Below are 19,295 nucleotides of genomic sequence, written 5' to 3'. Positions count from 1 at the left end.
TATCTCCAAGGCTGACAGTCAGGGAGAGTGGAGTTTGAGTCATCACAACATCCCCTCTGGCAGCTGAAATAAAGATAGAGAAGAACGAAGTCATGGTCTAACTTATTTCTTTTTTTTTTTTAATTTATTTCAGTTTAGATGTTTATATTACATGAAATTTTTATACACTAAAATTTGCTTTTAAAAAAAAATTGAATTAAAAGCCCTAAGGGGACTGTGGCTGTATTTAGAACATCCCAGTGTCATAATCTTCATTATAATACAGGATCTTTTCCATCTGGGTCCTCCCTCTCACAGATGTAAATCTCACAGGCCCCATCCTGGAGGATAAGATCCATCTTCCCTACATGAACAGAAGCCATGTGATCAGCAGTGAGACTCAGGGCTCATCCCCACTACCCATCCTCCTTTCTCACTGTTCTTAGCAGGAATCCTGAGCAATAGCAACACCAACAGCACAACAGAAAACTTCATTTTGAGGAGGCAGTCTGAGGAGACTGATCAGTCATTACAAGAGGACTACTTTTATCTCAGACTAGGAAGGGTGAATCCTCCCTAGGGACCAATATGCAAAGTACTGGGTTAGTGCTGCAGTATAGGCAGAGGAAAGAGTTATGAGTATTTTCATGAAGGCTCCTCCTTCTTTACCAGAGTCAGAACAAAAGTTAAAAAGGAGCAAAGCTGTTTCTGGTCCAAGAGGGACCTGCTGGTGCTTTTCTGATGAAGGAGGGTGAAGATGGAACACTGGTCTCCACAGTCTAACATAAAGACCCAGAGGCATAAATAACAGAAATTCATGTTGTTAGTGTGTAGAGGACTGAAAGTCCAAAATCAAGTACCAGAAGGTAGTCATTGCACCCTGTGTTTCAGACTGTACTTCTAGATAATATCCTCCATGTCTGGCTCTCACAGAATGTTTCCTGAAAGAATTTTTTGAGTGTGTATTCTTCTTTCAAAACATTATTTTCTAACAGTTAACCATCAATCTGGAAATATAGTTATCTAATTTTGTAAATTTAATTTACATTTTGTCATGCTATTATAACAGGGATATAGAGGTGGCTTTTGCTAAACACATTGAATTTTCACTTATATTTTCAGGTGCCCAAAATGTGTTACTGTCAACAAGACAAAGCCTATTATTTGTACTTTTATTTTATGTAGATCTTTTTAGTTTTGCTTCAGAGTTCAGCTCAATTTTGCATATAAGCATGTCAATCAGTTGAGGATTATATGTTAAATCAGGTACTAGAAGGTTGATTAGTCTTAAATTTAATTAACCTATTTTTTCCACTTTAGGACTGATGAAAGTACTAGGTTATTTCATTATTGTCTTAGTGTTTTTAATTGCTGGGAAGAGACACCATGACCATGGCAACTCTTATAAATAAAATACAAAACAAAAAAGAAAACATTTAACAGGCAGGCAGATGTGGTATGGGAGCTAAGAATACTAAATCTTGCAGGCAACAGGTAGTCAACTGACAGACACACTGGGTGGTATCCTGAGTATGATACCTCACACTCCACCTCCACAATGACACACTTCCTCCATCAATGCCATATGCACTCCAAAAAAGCCACACCTCCTAATAGTGCCACTCTATATGAGATTATGGGATTATGAGTGGCAATTACTTCCAAACTAGGACAACTGTTATCCTTTACACATTTTACCTGGCTCTCAAGACAGAAGGAAAATGCACAGGTTTTTAACCCAAAACTGTATTTCTTGCTAGGACCAAAGATATGAGTTCACTTCTACTGTTTTACAGATACTCATCACATGCTTTAACTATGATATTTCAGCCTTTTTTAAGGCCCTGACTTTGGCACCCCAATGTCAGCTAGAAGCAGTTCCAGAAGAGAATATATCATCCCATGTTCCCTCCCCAAAATAGGTAGTAATGTTGGTGAAAGGAAACCCCCTGTCATGGGTTCCAAAATGGATAACTATAATGTCCATTGACATTCCAGGAAAATAGGTTCAGAGTTGTTAAACTGACTCAAAGATCAGAACTAAAGCAACTTAAGAATGGCAATAGATATAGATGACACTTCTCTAGAAAAAATTGTTAGCTATGGTTCTTATGTCCTAATACCTTAAACTCCTGGGCAGATAGGACTCATGATTGAGTCCTGTAATTGGTACTTGTGAAGGGGAGAATGTGGGGGGCAGGCAAAACAGCTTGACCACACAGCTGTCATGACAGGCTTAGAGGCCCAGATACAGCTTCTGGCAGGCAACACCTATACTCAAAAAAAGGCCTAAGATGACCATACCCAGGGAGAGCATGCATCTAAAGGGAATTTCCTGGCCTTCCAAACATTCCCTATACCCCTAGACAAATGTCAGCCAATTAGGGTCCTGAACCCTGGAAATCCCCTCACCCCAACCTCTGCTATAATAAAAACCCACCCTGACTGGGCTTGTGGCCCTCTGCTCTCACTGCTGACTCAGAGAGTCCAAGCTCCAAGCCAGAAGAAAATAAAGGCTCTTTGTTTTCATATCCAGGATTTGTGCCCAGTATTTGGAGTTCCCTGCGATCTGAGTATAACTCTACAACCATTCAGAACACCAGTTCCAGGGTACCTGAAGCCCTCTTTTGACTTCTTTAGTTACTAAACATTCATGTCCTGCACATAAATACATGTAAGATATACACAGAGAATTAAAAAAAACCTAAAAAAAAATATTAAAAGATTGGGTTCCTTCAGTCTCATAGAGACAATAGTATTTTATTTTTTGTGCATTTTATGGTTTCATGGGAATCCAACACTAGTTTCAGAAGTGATATGATGAAAATATCCTTTTGTTATCCACAATGAGACCCATGGACCAATGGATTGATTTGTTTGTCTGATACAACAGTAAGAATGTCTTAATGCCCTTACTGATGAAATATAAAAACTATTTTCTCAAAAAATAATGGAAAATCTTTCATTTTGAGGAATAAGAATAAGACTAGCAACTAACTCCTAAACACAAACAATGAAGAACAGGACTACTTGGTTTTCTTGAAGGAATATTAACCATTTACATAAAATTGAGTGCTAAGAAAAGCATACTCTACAAGTTATTTGAATTCAACAATACTTATTTCAGTATATTCAATATGTGTATATATTCAGTTATTTTTCCTAATCATTGTTACACAATGGAAGAAGTATATTATGAATTGAAGGATGGGGGCCGATTCATAAAGATGATCTAGAGAGATTCCCCATGCTGCCTCAAGGACTCTGGTTAACTTTAAAGATTATAGGAACATATTTGAAATTTGTAAGATAAAATAAAACTTTTCATCAAACTTACAAATGAATTTGCAGATTCAGGAGCTGTTGCTCTTTAATAATTAAAATATAATTTATTTAAAAAGTGTGCTCAGGGCAGGCAGTGGTGGCACACACCTTTAATCCTAGCACTAGGGAGGCAGAGGCAGTGGGACCTTTGTGAGTTTGAGGCCAGCCTGGTCTATAGAGTGAGTTCCAGGAAAGGTACAAGCTACACAGAGAAACCCTGTCTCAAACAACAAGAACAACAACAACAAGAAAAAAAGTATCCTCAGATATCTCCAGATAATTATATGTCATGTGGTAAGAGAAACAGAGAATGGGGCAGGATAGTGGTTATTCAGATGAGAGACTCTCCATGAACCTCCAGCTCAGGCTTATATTAAATCCAATATGGGGTAGTATCCTGAACAAATAACAGTTGCTACAAAATCAGTTCCTGTGTTGCTTTCCATGTCAATGGGAGACATTTTCTCTACTATCCAAGAGATCGCCTAGGTCCTTGAACATTGCAGAAATGCCACAAATCAACACGGGTTTCAGAGCAAACACTTAGATGCTGGTTTTCCAAGTGCTTTGTGAGCATGGTCATCTGATTAGACTAGAATGGGTGAGTGAGGTCTCAGCTGAGCAACTTCCAGGAAAAGAAGAACCATATAAGGCTGCTAGAAGTTCTCTGAGAGTGCTATAAAGAGGCATCCTCAACACAGCTTTATCATGGAAGAAATATACCTTCAACCACTCAGTAGAACATGCCAGTCTTTACAGATATACATGGGTAAAATTCTAGGTTAGAGGTAGGCACCAGGAAGGAGGAAAAGAAAAACAGAAATTTCTTTCCTTATCAATGTAATGTCTACAAGTAAGTAGGTATTTTCTTGTATTAACCAGGTTTGTCATGCTTAAAAGACCACAGGATTTTAAAAGACAAAAACTGCCTAGACTATATTTTGCTATTTGCATACTTCATCCTCAGAAACCAGAAATGTCTCCCAGCTGTTTTAAAGAGATGTACTTATGAGAAGAGCAGTAATTAGCCTGAGACTGGGAGTAGAAAGCACAATGGATTTTCTGGTGCAGATTTTCAGCTTCCTACTAATTAGTGTCACAGGTAGGATATGGGAGGGAATTTGAGCTCAGAATCCACAATTCTTTTCCCTAGGGAAGTTTGAGTCAAAAAATAACATTTTTCATTTTCTTTCTTCTGAATATCTGGTGGTATGAAGTTATTTTTTGTCTCTTTGTACTAAAACCTCTTTCTATTCATTGCTTTATCCTGCTCATAGTGTCCAATGGACAAATTGTTCTTACCCAGTCTCCAGCATCCATGGCTGCATCTCAAGGGGAGAGTGTCACCATGACCTGCAGTGCCAGCTCAAGTGTAGGCTCCAGTTACTTGAACTGGTTCCAGCAGAAACCAGGAGGCTCCCCTAAGCTCCTGATTTCTGGCACATCCAGCCTGGCTTCAGGAGTGTCAGCTCGCTTCAGTGGCAGTGGATCTGGGACCTCTTATTCTCTCACAATCAGCACTATTGAAGCTGAAGATGCTGCCACTTACTACTGTCAACAGTGGAGTAGTGTCCCATGCACACTGTGATACAGACTGGAACAAAAACTCTTTACCTCCCTAGGGTTCAGCTGCTTCCTCCTAGTGTTGAAATGTGGCCAAGTGTTTCATAGCAATAATCCACATAGGGTGCTTTATGCATTGCTTTACAATGTCATTTGCATCTTAGCGTAACTTAGTGTGTCCATAAAAACCCACTGTACTTCAGTGCAGCTCTCAAGCTAGCCAGTGTTTGTTTATTCTCTAGTTTGGTTCTATTTGTTGCAGGAAATTATAGTAGGAACTTTCAGCTATTTTACTGGAGATCTCCCAGGGCCTTCATATCTTGTTTTTAACAAATACAGTGATCACAGGATCTTCTCTGGCAGTTTGTTCTTTGTCAGGACAGTCAGTTACTAAAAGCAAACTGCCTCTCTTATCCTACTAAAACTAGAATCCATCTTTCTCTAGTTTCTGATTTTCATTAACAGACCTTCTTTTCCACTGAAAGTATCCTGTTAATTTATGCTTGAAATGATTCTCTCTCCAAAACATAAATTTATGGCAGCCATATCATGTACTATCTTTCTATTTCTTGAAAAATAACTGAAACAATCCACTAAAAAAGACACCAAAAGACAATTGCGAACTTATAAATGGTCATTAAGATGTTTCCTTTCATTATTTATTAATTTATATTTATTTGTGGTGTGCATGTATGTGTGTGTGTGTGTGTGTGTGTGTGTGTGTGTGTGTGTGTTATAAAAGTCAGAGAACAACGTTCTGTAGTCAGCTCTCCCCTTTACTATGGGGGTAACAGGGACTGACTTCAGATGGTCTGGATTCCTGGCAATTGTCTTCACCTGCCAAGATACTACCACCCTTAAAGTTCTTGTTTTAAATTCTGTACAAATGAATCAAAGACAAGAGTAAAATATAGAAAAACTGTACATGCTTATTGATTAACAAATGATCATTCTACTGAAAATAACTTGTAGATACAATGAAACCATAATTAACATCTTCGTAGATAGAAAAAAGTCCCAATATTCATATGCAAACTTAGTATAAAAGAATAATGCTGGGAGGCAGTACCATAACTAACCTTAAATAATATCACTGGACAAGAATAATAAAGACTATGAAATTAACACAGAAATACTCATAGATAATTGAAACAGATCTGAATACCCAGATTCTGTCAAAGCAACTAGAATCAACTGTTTGACCATCAGGGAAACACACGAACTCACAAACGAATACAGAAGCAAAGACAGTAACATCAACAAATGGGAAAAATGAATGTACAAATGTAGAATATGAAACTATACCCTATCTCTCACCAATACAAAAAAAAGAATTCCCAAATGTTCAAATATCTCAATGTAAAACCTGAAACTAACAAATCTGGAAGCTTTGGAATATGTTATGTTAGGGAATATGCTAAAGCATTTAAAAGTAGGTAAGAACTCTCTACACAGGACTGGGACTGTGGTGCTTTGAATGAGATTGGCCCTGATAGGCTGATATATTTGCTGCATATCCCCAAGTTAATTAGCTATTAGGGTTGCATTAGAATGTGTATCTTGGATGGAGTAGGTGTGGACTTGCTGGAGGAGGTATGTGATTAGAAGTTGGCTTTGAGATTTCAAAGCCCATGCCATGTCCAAGGTTCTCTCTCTCTTCCTGCTGCATGTAGATGAGGATATACAGCTCTCAGCCACATGCTTGTCACCAAACTCCCTGCCATAATTATAATGGAAAAACCCTATGAAACTGTAAGTAAGCCCTAAATTAAATGTTTTCTTTTACAAGAGTTGCTTTGGTCATCGTGTCTCTTTACAGCCATGGAAAAGTGTAAAAGATAGTGATCATTCAAGAAATAAGGCCAACAGTTGACAAGTAGGATGTCCCAAATCTAATAAAATCTGTTCAGCAAAGGGAACCATCATTTGGTTGAAGTTCAGTCTACAAAATGAGAGGAAGCCTTTGTATGCTTTGTATCTGGCAGAGGATTAATATCTAGAATACATAAAGAACTAAAAAAAATCAATAAAACCAATACCTAATAAATGAGCTATAGATATGAAGGAACAACATGGAAAAATACTATATCATAACCAAACAACAATATAATTTATTAATTAAAAATAGTTTCAAGGGATATATTCCATATGGCTATAACAAGCTATTTCCACAACAGCAATATTAAGCAAATCTCCAGTAACAGGGGTGAATACATTATAAGGAGTTATTGGCCCGAGAGGACCCAGAGGTTAACTTACTGTTAGAAAGTCCTATATTTGTTCTTGGTTGTCCACCAGAACTGGATGATAAACCATATTTCTGATGATGAAATGTACTTCAGGTGCATAGTAGAGAAACCACAGCAAACTACATGCTTCTCCCCTGATGTGTAGCTTTCATAGTTCCAGGAAATGCTGTGATGTTTGCTGGGGGAGAGAAGACATTGATGGTCATACCCTTTCATGAATCCTATCATCTAATAGCCTAGCCTAACAAACATGATATGTGCACCTACACAGTACTCACATTATTGTATGTAACTAAACACTTTCAGATTGGAGTTGAGGAGGGAATTCATGGCTAATACTTTAAACATGGGGGAAATAAACTAGCATTGAGATCGATCACAGGCTCTAAATGGTAATTTAATACTGTACCTAAAGTAGATTTGTTGTGGAAATCCTTCTGGAATATGCCCCTGACACTAAAGAGAGTAGAAAAGGGGAGAATATTAGAATATTACCCATGGACCAGATCTAGGATGGCTTCTTAAAGGAGCTATGATTTGATGTCTAGTTTATATTCTCATTTTATAGTCTAAAACCACTAGGTGGAGTGAGCAAGCAAGCAAGACTTTACAGAAGCATGCATGGCAATCAGTAGGTTGTTTAGGGCAACAACCTATTGTTACAGGTATTTCTCCAGGTCATGCTGTTCCAGGTAGCAAATGAAGACATGCCTGGAAAATTGGCAGTACAAGCAGTTCTTCTACTAAATACATCAATAAAGTGGGGTCAAATACTACATCTTTACTGCATTATTATACTTATAAATTACAATGGTCAAACTTCCATCTAAATATATATGGTAATATACATTGAAAATTTAGTCTTAATTAGAAATGATTCTTTATTGGGACTTACAGTGACAACAGATTCATTAACAGCCAATGTGATGTGAGTAAGCAGAGAATACTAAACCTTAAACAAGTCATTTAAGCCAGTCTCTACTGCTTAGAAAGACAGGACCAAGGAATAGGAAGAAATCCTGTTAAATTTCATTATCTGTGCAAGATGCATCAATCACAGTCACACACATCAGGGGAAGTGTGCACTGGGTCTGCTCAAGAATGGGCTTTACAGCAGTGAATCACAGATGGAGGAGGGGATCAGGGTCTTTGCTCTCACTTCTGAACTATCTGAGAGAGGAAAAGGCATTGTCTTTAGTTGCATTCCTATTGATAATCCCAATGCTATGTGCAAAGATATGGGCCTGAGCAAAACAATTGGCAAAACAAAATGTCATCAAACTGCCAAGTAACTGATGGGGGTTTGGGGAGTGGCTTGATGGGGTTGGTGGGGATGAGAGAAGACATGAGGAGAGGACATTAAGATTATATTATAGAAATATAAAATTGTCAAACATGTTGGTTAATTATTTCTCTTTAAATAAGTCAAAATAAAAATAAACAAACAAACAAAAAAAAACCCAAAGTATTCAAACCTATGGGAGACAATGAAATGCATACTAAGTGTAAATAGTTTTTAAAAAATGATTTTTTGTGTGAAAGCATGTTCTGCCTGCATGTATCCTACATGAGACAAAAATAAAGATTTATAGTTATTAGGATACACCTCCAATGTTTATCACAGCTGTTTAGAACCCAGTACATGCTCCACCAAACTGCAACCGTCAAATCTCACTTTCTGTCTTACTGAAGTATGGCTACATGAGCAAACTCCACTTATACCAAGTACACAAAGTGATGAGTTTGGAGGACAATGTATGTACTCACTACAGTCAATGCTGGAATCGAGATCTCAGTTCCAAAGGTTCCCTGTGCTCACTTTCATGCTGCTGCTCCCTTACTTATTCATTTTCCTAATCAAACAAAAACTCTCCCTTTAATTTAAAGATAACATTCACTGAGTCCAGAGATGGTGATGATGAATTTGTCCATTTATTCAACTCTGAGGCAGTAGGCTTAGGGCAGATTAGGTTTATAGATTACATATAACCAAGATTATCCACTTAACAGTAATTCTATACAAATCATCCAAAGCTACTTGTGTTAATTTACCTTTAATTGATTTATTTCTAAACCACCTTCATGGATTTCCAATTTTACAGTTCTAGTTATCATTTAATAATGTCTCCAAATTTCCTTTTTTACATGTTCAGCACTGTTTGCTTTATACACTATTGAAACTTCAGGCATATTACTTAAGAAGAGAAAAGCCTCAAGTAATAAATTCCCAATTATGTATTCATGGAAATCCTTGTTTACAAAGTAGTCAGAGACAGAGTCCCTTTCCCAGTACTACTTCATCTTCTGTGTCACGTTGCAGTCTTGTCAGCCTGTAGGCAGTAGTTTGTCAGAGGAATTTCTTCAGGGAATTCTGACTGTTCATCTACCAGTTTTGTGCACCACTGTCTCATAGTGTGTATAATGTTTTGATTCAAGAGAAATGTGTATACACCTACCCCATTCTACCACATTTTCTAACCTTAAACGTGCAGATAAGTACCTACACAGATACTCCTCCATCCCATGAAGTTCATGTCTCTGCACATTAACCATACATGCGGCAGAAAACTTCTAATTTTTGGTACTCTAACTTATTGTTAGTCATCTAGGATAGGTCGTGAAGATGAGAAAATGTTTATGCACACCGAGGAAATTCTTATTACGCACATTTAGACACTACTATTGCTATCACCAAGAATATTATGGTGTCCATTGTATCTTCTAGCATCCAGGTCTAAAAGTACAAATTCCATCACAAACTAACTAGTGTTCAGTCCAATAAAACTCTCAACATGGGTAAATCTAACATATCCAGTTTTGGCTGAGCTAACACATACTTAAGTAAAGTTCACAAACTTGTCTAACAGGACTCCAAGGCTGAAAGCTATCTTCCTTTTACTGTGAGGAGCTATTGGTTTGTGTTTTATGAGGATGACACAATATTGTAAAATCACAGCAGTTGATATTGTGACTCTTAAGAAATTTTACATAGTACAAGCCTTATCAAGACATTGTCCTTACATAAAAATATGCTCTACATTGCTTAATAGCTCAAGTGAACCATCACATATTCAAAAATTAAACCTGCTGTAATGCCCTCTTGTGATTTAGGCTGAATCATAATCAAGTCTTTCAGGTAATGTGACACATCAATAAATGTTATGTACTAGGTATGGTATGCCTATTCAACAGTCTGAGTAATTACAGGTGGTAATATATGCAAGATATAATATACATATACATATAATCTGGAAGAAGATAGAGGGACATTTTGACATCTGGTCCTCTGAAATTCTTCAATGGGACAGGCCCATGGAATTTATATACTGTACCACCCCCTAAAGGATGTTAAGTCTATGATATCTTAGGCCATGCACATTTTTAATTCATCAAGTTAAAATTACATGATTATCATTATCATGTTATATGGTGGGATACATTGTGGAATGCTCAGAAAATCAAAAATTTATCATCATTTAATATGAGAAACAGAAAGGGATTCCACATAAATATTCACCAAGTCAAAGAATGTGAGGTGCTGTGCTTTTAGATAGCTTCAGTTTTATCAATGGACTGCATTAGATTGTTCACACTGCTCAACTTGTAAAGGATAAGCATGCTTAGATGTCCATTAATCTTCAGCATTTGAACAGGTAACCAGCAGAGGGAAACACAAACTCAGAAGAAGACCAGTTAAGTTGGTATTCAACACACCTGACATATTCTGAATGTTTAAAGCAAATGAATTCAGGGAATACTGGCGATCAGGGGGAGGAAGGATTGTAGGAGCAGAAGGAGTCAAGGATAAAAATAGAACATATCCCACAAAATCAATTAAACATGGTTCACAGCAGCTCACAGAGACTGAAGCAGCAATGCCAGAGCCTGCATTGCTGTGCTAGATCCTCTGCATATCTGTTATGGTTGTTTAGGTTGAGTTTTTTGTTGGAATCCTAACTGTGGGAGTAGGGGTGTCTCTGATTTTTTTTTTTGCCTCCTCTTGGGACTTTCTTCCTCCTACTTGGTTGCCTTGTCCAGCCTTTATACATGGGTTTGTTCCTAGTCTTTTGCATCTTGTTATGCCATGCTCAGTTGATATCCCAAGGAGAACTGTTTTTTTGTTTGTTTGTTTGTTTGTTTTTTGTTTTTTGTTTTTTCCTGAAAGAAAACAGAGGAGCAGTGGATCTAGGAGAAATGGGAGGGGTGAGAGGGAACGGGGAGGAGTGGAAGAAGGGGAAACTGGGGTTGGGATGTATGGTAACAGAGATGAATAAATAAAAATTAAAAATAAAACAAATGAAATCAGGATCAATTACACAAGATTCAAGTCATAGAAAATTTGTAGATGGCAGAATAACAGCATAATGCAGAATGCCTCCCTCTCAGCCCATGGTAAATGTTTTATTTCTCTCTGTATGTTATACATCCTAATTATATGAACAATTTAGGTATTTTCATTGCTCTCATAAATGAAAGTCTCTGCACCATAAAATCAGTTTATGAAAAATAAATAAATTATAAATCAGCAATGATACTAAGGACTCTGTGACCAGCATGAGGAGCAATAGATTTTATCCTGGTGTTTTAGCTAATTAGCAACACTTGACTAATTCACTTTAACATTTCCATGAGTCTAACTTGTTTGACAAACATTTCTCTCTATTTGACAAAATAATACATTATAATATTACCCTTCATATTTGAGAGAGCTATTGTATGGAGATCTTAGATACTGATGATCAAGCCCATACTGGTTCATATGAGTCCTTCCATCAGAGACTAATTTCCCTTTTTTGCTTAGTGTATGTAGCTTTTGTCTCAAAAATATATTACACTATTTTTCTGCTTTATTAGCACTCACACTCAACCTATCTTCATAATTTAAGCAGTTCAAGGGCAGATTATTCTCTATTATAGTTTTATATACTGGAGCAATGTAAAGGATACTTTCAACAATGACAATTTGAATTTTCCCTTCTGAAGTAAAGGTCAAAATCTGGTGGATACCCTTTACCATATTCATCTCCCTTCTCATTTTCTTGGTATCCAGGTTTGCTATTTTGAATGAGGTGGCCCATTGATCTCATATGTTTGAACACTTGATCTGCCTTGATGGAACTGTTTGGAATGGAGATGAGTGTGGTTTGTTTAGAGGTAGTGTGTCATGGGGATGAGCTTCTCCCTGCCTCATGTTTGTGGATCCATATGTGAGCTCTCACATGTTCCTACTGCCATGCCTTTCCTTAGCCACTATGAAATCTAGTCATCTGAAGTTCTAAACACGATTAAAGGCTTTCTTTAAAAGTTATCTTTATCAAGGTGTTTCATTCCAGCAAGAGAAAGTTAATAAGACATCAGGATCACACATGCAAATAGGAATTCAAACACAAGATACAACCAGTACTTCAGAAGTGAATATAGAAGGGGAGATGCACAGCAGCAGGGTCCTAATTTCCTGTTGTACACTTGCTCAGGAATCACTTCCCTGTGAATTCAGAATTTACAGGCTTATTTTTTTGTCCTAGTGAAAGCATTTCTTTTATATTGCAAATACAGAGGATTGGCAGAATAGAGCAATAATTTTTATTGAATGGTTTGGAGTTTATTGAGACATAGTCTTGCTGTTACTAGCTCAGGCTTCTCTAGAATATCCTACAAATCCCAGGATGGCCTTGAATTTACAAATTTTCTGCCTCGGCTTTTCAATGTAGGGATTATAGAGAAGCACATGGATAAAGATCCTCCTTATGAGGGAGGCCTCAAAGCCAAGAATCAATACAGGCTATTGTTAGTTTTCTTGATTGACCACCATAACTAGTAAGTAAATCCCTAGTGCTAAAGACATAATTTCAGCTGAAATTCTCCCTCTGGCTGGCAAGCTTTCATGGTTCTGAATGGATTTCTTCAAAATCCTGGTGAAGAAAATAGCAATCAAGTCTTGCTCAGGTATGGAATTCATAACCTACAATAATGGCAATGTGTATGGCAGGATCCTAACTTCTGCAACAATCCTTATCATGAAGCTAAACCAGAACTTTCTCATTGAATCTGTGACCCACTCTCTGGCAGAGAACTACTGTCTAATATTGCAAAGCTAGTTATGTATCAGTGGCTTGGAAAGTCATATGCCCTGTGAGGTAATTTGCAACTGATATTTTTCTGAATAGGCATTGTGTCAAATTGGCTTCTAAATACTTATATGTACACCTATAGATTTGTTATGCGGTCAATCTTCACCAGAGAAATTCATTTTTTAATTTCATAATTTAATTTAATTTTGCATATCAGCCACAGATTCCCCTGTCCTCCCTCCTCCAGCACCCCACCCCTGCCTTCCCGCCAATCCATCCCCAATTCCCATCTCCTCCAGGGCAAGGACTCCCCTGGGGATTCAGCTCAGCCTGGTAGATTCAGTCCAGGAAGCTCCAGTCTCTCTTCCTTTCACCCAGGCTGAGCAAAGTGTCCCTGCATAGGCCCCAGGTTGCAAACAGCCAGCTCATGCACTAAGGACAGGTCCCAGTCCTGCTACCTGGGTGCCTCCCAAACAGTTCAAGCTAATATACTGTCTCACTTATCTAGAGGGACTGATTCAGTTGGGGGCTCTTCAGCTACTGATTCATAGTTTATGTGTTTCCACTAGTTTGGCTATTTGTCCCTGTGCTTTTTCCAGTCATGGTTTCAACAATTCTGGCTCATACAATCCCTCCTCTTTCTCACCGATTGGACTCCCAGAGCTCTACCTGGGGCCTAGCCATGGATCGATGCATCTGCTTCCATCAGTCATTGAAGGAGAGTTCTACCATGACAGGGTGTTTGGCCATCTGATCACGGGAGTAGGTCAGTTTGGGCTTTCTCTCAACCACTGCTATTAGTCTATTGTGCAGGTATCTTCTGGAGACCTCTCTAGCACTTTGATCCCCATAGGATTAGGAAGAGAAATTCATTTTTTGTGAGTGGGTGTTCCATAATGTAGAACCTCACAGCTTTTCAAATTATGAAGGATAACTGTAGAGTACTCACACTTATCCTCAAGAAGTTATTTGTATCATCCCAACCAGGCTCAAAAAATGCCTCACAACAGGATGTAGAAAGACCATAAGAACCAGATCATAGCAAGGAGTCCTGTGAAAAGTGCATTCTGGACATGATCATTGTACTGCACTCCTGAACTCACTGCCATGGTTACCAGTGCAAGATCTGCAGAAGATTGGATGTATCATTATTTCAACTTTCATGGAGAGGAGGCTAACTCTACACTATTCATTGACAGACTAGAAGGAGTTATTTGTTTCTAGGAAAGGGTATTATATTGTCTTTAGCTTAATGTTCCAGTCAATAACCCCTAACTCATATTCATATAAGCAAATAGAAAGGTAAACTCACTAAATCAAAGAAAGCATTATGGTTTGTGGGGAATATAGAGAATAGAATTTCAATGACAGAGGAAAGAAGATAATGGGGGTGAAACTAAAATAAATCATTATTTACCATTAGAAATTTCCAAAGAATTCAGTGAAAAAATATATTTGCATTAAATTCACTAAAATTCACAAAAGTTAAGGAGAAAAAAATAAATTTTCTCAACAGAAAAAAAACACAAAATCATAAAATATTGGAACATGGAAAAATATTCAAAGCAATGAGGAAATGCTAGCATAATACATAAGTTCTTACACATCAATAACTGTGCATATAATTGTAATAAATCTTGCAGTCAAATAGTAAGAACAGCTGAATAGAGAAAACAGTACAATTTGTCAGAAATAAAACATTTCATGAGTAAAAACATAGTCTGAAAGTCAGTGAGCATACTGTACATTAATAGAAAATAAAATGGAGTAAGGTATACAATATTTACATTAATAAAATAGAATTTAAATGAAAACCATTAAATGTGGTAAAAATAAAATGATTATATCATTTGGTGGTTGAATGAGAATGGCCCAATAGGATCATGGATTTGAACGCTTAGTCATCAGGGAGTGGCACTATTTCAAAGGATTAGGATATATGGCCTTGTAGGAGAAACTATGACTGAAATTGGGCTTTGAGGTTTCTCAAAGCCCAAATCAGGCCAGCTGGATTGCTCTTCTTGCTGCCTACAGATCTATATGTAGAATTCTCAGCTACTTGTCCAGCACCACGTCTGCCTGTGTGCCACCGCTCTTCCCAACCTAACAAAGTACTAAACCTCTGAAACTCTAAACAAACACTGTATGAATGCATTTTTTTTTACAAGAGTTGTCATGATCATGGTGTCTCTTCATAGCAATAGAACATTGACTAAGGAGTACAGTAAAGGAGACAGTTTAATAGAAGAATATATATATATATATATATATATATATATATATATATATATATCAGTCAGTTCTGGACTGCTTTAATGGATAATTTTGAATGAGAAAGGCAGACAAGTCCTATAGTATCAAAATAGGTTTTCAATTGGCTTTAACCCCATTATTCCTAATTGATGAGAGGGAACATATTCACCAATTTCCTGAGACAGATGAAGTATCATTGTTACTGCAGCTGATGAGACCAGAAATGCATGAGCAGTGAGGTGTAGCCATGGTACTCATGCTCCAAGGCCCTCCACTGCAACAAATAATGAAGAGTTCCTCAGGAGCTCTGTCTCACAGAGAAGTAACAAGTTTGGTAGCTGGGCCACCCCAAGCAAAGATGTTTTTGTTAGTGCCTGCACCACTGTGGGTGGAACATGTGAACGTTGGAAGCAGTAATATACTCCCAAATCTTCAGGTTCCACACTACTGATCCTGAGTGTGAAATCTGTGCCTGACCCACTGCCACTGAACCTGTCTGGGACCCCAGAAAATCGGTTGGAAATCCCATAGATGAGGAGTTCTGGGGACTGGCCTGGCTTCTGCAGGTACCACTCCAAATAGGTGTTTCCATCACTATGTACAAGGCTCTGACTAGACCTGCAAGAGATGGAGGCTTTATCTCCAAGCCTGACAGGCAGGGAGAGTGGAGTTTGAGTCATCACAACATCCCCTCTAGAAACTGAAATAAAGATAGAGAAGAACAAAGTCATGATCTAACTTAGTTGATTTTTTTTAAATTTATTTCAGTTTAGATGTTTATATTACATAAAATGCTTTATTACACTAAAATTTGCTTTTTAACAAAACAAATGAACTTAAAGCCCTAAGGGGCTTCTAGTTGTTGTTTAGACCATCCCAGTCCATATGTGACATAATCTTCATTGTAATACAGGTTCCTTTCCATCTGGGTCCTCCCACTCACTGAGGTAAATATCACAGGCCCCATCCTGGAGGATAAGATCCATCTTCTCTTCATAGACAAAGCCATTGTGATCAGCAGTGAGACTCAGGACTCATCCCCACTATCCATTCTCTTTTCTTGGTGTTCTTACCAGGAGTCCTGAACAGCAACAGCACCAACAGCACAACAGGCAACTTCATTTTGAGGAGGCAGTCTGAGGAGACTGATCAGTCACTGAAAGAGGACTACTTTTACCTCAGATGAAGACGGGTGGGACCTCCCTAGGGAGCAATATGCAAAGGTCTGGGGTAGTGTTGCAGTACAGGCAGAGGAAAGAGTTATGAGGATTTTCACGATGGGCCCCTCCTTCTTTATCAGAGTCAGTACAAAAGGATGAAAAGGTGCAAAGCTGTTTCTGTGTCCAAGAGGGGCATCCTGAGGCTCATCTGATAAAGGAGGGTGAAGATGGTACACTGGTCTCCACAGTCCAGCATAAGGACCCAAAGGCTTAAAGGACTGATATTCATCTTCGTAGTATGTAGGGGGCTTGAATGTCCAAGATCAAGTACCAGGAGATAGTCATTGCTCCCTGCATTTCAGACTGTACTTCTAGTTGACCACTTTCTTGTCTGGCTCTCATAGAACTTTTTTTTAAAGGAATTTTGAGTGTGTATTCTTCTTTCAAAACATTATTTTTAATAGTTAACCATCAATCTGAAAATACAGTTTATCTCATTTTGTAAATTTAATTTATATTTTGTCATGCTGTTGTAACAGGGATATAGAGGTGGCTTTTGCTAAACACATTAAATCTTCGCTTATACTTTCAGGTGCCCAAAATGTGTTACTGTTAACAAGACAAAGTCTGTTATCTGTACTTTTATTTTAGGTAGCTCTTTTTACTTTTGCTTCAGAGTTCAGCTCAATTTTGCATATAAGCATGTCAATCAGCAGAGGATTATATTTTAAATCCTATAGCACAAGGTTGATTAGTCTTAAATTTACTTGACCTATTTTTTCACTTCAGGAGTGATGAAACTACTAGGATATTTTATTCTTGTCTTAGTTACAGTTTTTAATTGCTGTGAAGAGACACCATGACCTTGGAAACTCTTATAAAGGAAACATTTAATTGAGGTGGCTTGCTTACAGTTTCAATGGTTCAGTCCGTTGTGATCATAAAGGAGAGCATGGGATTGTAATTCTCGCTTGATTATCATTGACAATAGCTTTCTGTAAATTGCCTTTATTTTATGTTCAGCAATGTTGGTTGTATCTCTACTCTCTATAAGAATTTTATCATGAAGTGGGTTTGGATTTTGTCAAAGGCCATTTGGGCATCTAATGAGATGATCATGTGTTTCTTTTCCTTCAATTTATATTATGTTTGCTTACATCTACTGATTTTCATATGTTAAACCATCTCTGCATCTCTAGTATGAAGCCTACTTGATCATGTGTATGATCTTTTTGATGTGTTTTTGGAATGAATTTGCAAGTATTTTTTGAGTATTTCTGCATCTATATTCATAAGGGAAATTGATCTTTCTTTGTTGATTCTTTGTGTGATTAGGATATCAGTGTAACTGTGGCCTTATAAAATGAATTAGGCTATGTTTCTTCTGGATATCCCAGAGACCTAGGAAAGAACCAAACATGACTGGCAAAAAAGAAAAAAAAAATAATGAAATATTTCATAATTATATTCTGCTCTAATCGTGTATCAGTGCATTGTCCAGTCATCATCAAGGAGGTTTCCCCTGGAAGCATATGGAACCAGGTCAGGACCCAGAGCCAGGCATTATGCAGAGAGAGAGAGAATCCAAATTGGAGGTTTTCTTCATGTCCTTTGCTTCAGAGATTGGAGAACCCGATGGAAGTTGAGTGAGGAAAGATTGTAGGAGTTACAGGAGATGGAGAATACTAGGAGAATATGGTCCATTTAATAAACTAACCAGGGATCACAGAGAAGGACCTTCATGTGCTAGCAACAGGTCTTCTGCATACATATATATGATGGCTGTTAGCATGTTACTTGTTTTGTGGGACTCCTATCAGGGGGAATGGATGTGTCTCTGACTCTTTTGGTCTTCTCTTTGGACTCTTTTCCTTCCGTTGGGTTGCCTTGCCTAGCCTTTATACGAGGGCTTTGGCATATTTTATCGTATCTTATTGTGTCCTGTTTGGCTGTTGTCACTTTGAAGTTTGCTCTTTTCTGAAGATGAATCCTAGGGGGAAAAGATCTTGCGGAAAGAGAAGGTAGGAGGAGCTGGGAATAGTGGAAGGAGATAAAACTGTGATCTGGATGTATTGCATGAGAGAAGAACCTTTTTTGTTGTTTTTGGTTGGTTTTTTCATTTGTTTTTCGAGACAGGGTTTCTCTGTGTAGCTTTGCGCCTTTCCTGGATCTTGCTCTGTAGACCAGGTTGGCCTCGAACTCACAGAGCTCGGCCTGGCTCTGCCTCCCAAGTGCTGGGATTAAAAGTGTGTGCCACTTGGCCTCTATTTTCAACCAAGAAAAATTTTTTAAAGAAAGAAAAAAGGAAACATGACAAGGGCTACAGAGATGGCTCAGCCTTGAATAGCACTTGCTGATGTAGCAAAGGATCTAGGTTATGGGCCCTGCATCTACACTGTGTGGCTCACAACTGCCTGTCACTCTCGTTCTATAGTTTACAGCACTCCCATTTTGCCTCTGTGGACACTTTCAGGTAAATGGGAAACATTCAGACAAGCAGGCAAGCTTGCTATATAAAACACCTACATAAAACACATAAAAAATAAAAGCAAGTATTTATAAAAGAAAATATGTTTTTTTATTTAAGATTTTTTTCATTCATTTCACATGCAAACCACACATCTCCCCCTCATCTTTCCTCCTGCTCCCATGCCCTACCCTTCCCCCACCTACCCAAACCCCAACAACTCCTCCAA

At 37.9% G+C, this 19,295-nt stretch overlaps 2 gene segments (V, D, J or C); one reads left to right on the top strand and one right to left on the bottom strand.

Moving 5' to 3' along the window:
• The first annotated feature begins 4,356 nt into the window (after positions 1-4,356).
• On the top strand, positions 4,357-4,891 carry LOC118580167. The segment is given in 2 exon segments: positions 4,357-4,405; positions 4,581-4,891. Coding segments are annotated over 2 exon segments (360 nt in total).
• Positions 4,892-15,693: 10,802 nt separating this feature from the next.
• Positions 15,694-16,561, bottom strand: LOC118580166. The segment is given in 2 exon segments: positions 15,694-16,139; positions 16,513-16,561. Coding segments are annotated over 2 exon segments (495 nt in total).
• Positions 16,562-19,295: the final 2,734 nt, after the last annotated feature.

The sequence above is a fragment of the Onychomys torridus genome, chromosome 3 (genome assembly GCF_903995425.1).
Source record: "Onychomys torridus chromosome 3, mOncTor1.1, whole genome shotgun sequence".
In the NCBI taxonomy this organism is placed as follows: domain Eukaryota; kingdom Metazoa; phylum Chordata; class Mammalia; order Rodentia; family Cricetidae; genus Onychomys; species Onychomys torridus.
The sequence above is the reverse complement of the archived record's forward strand: the minus strand, read 5'-3'. Positions and strand labels throughout refer to the sequence as shown.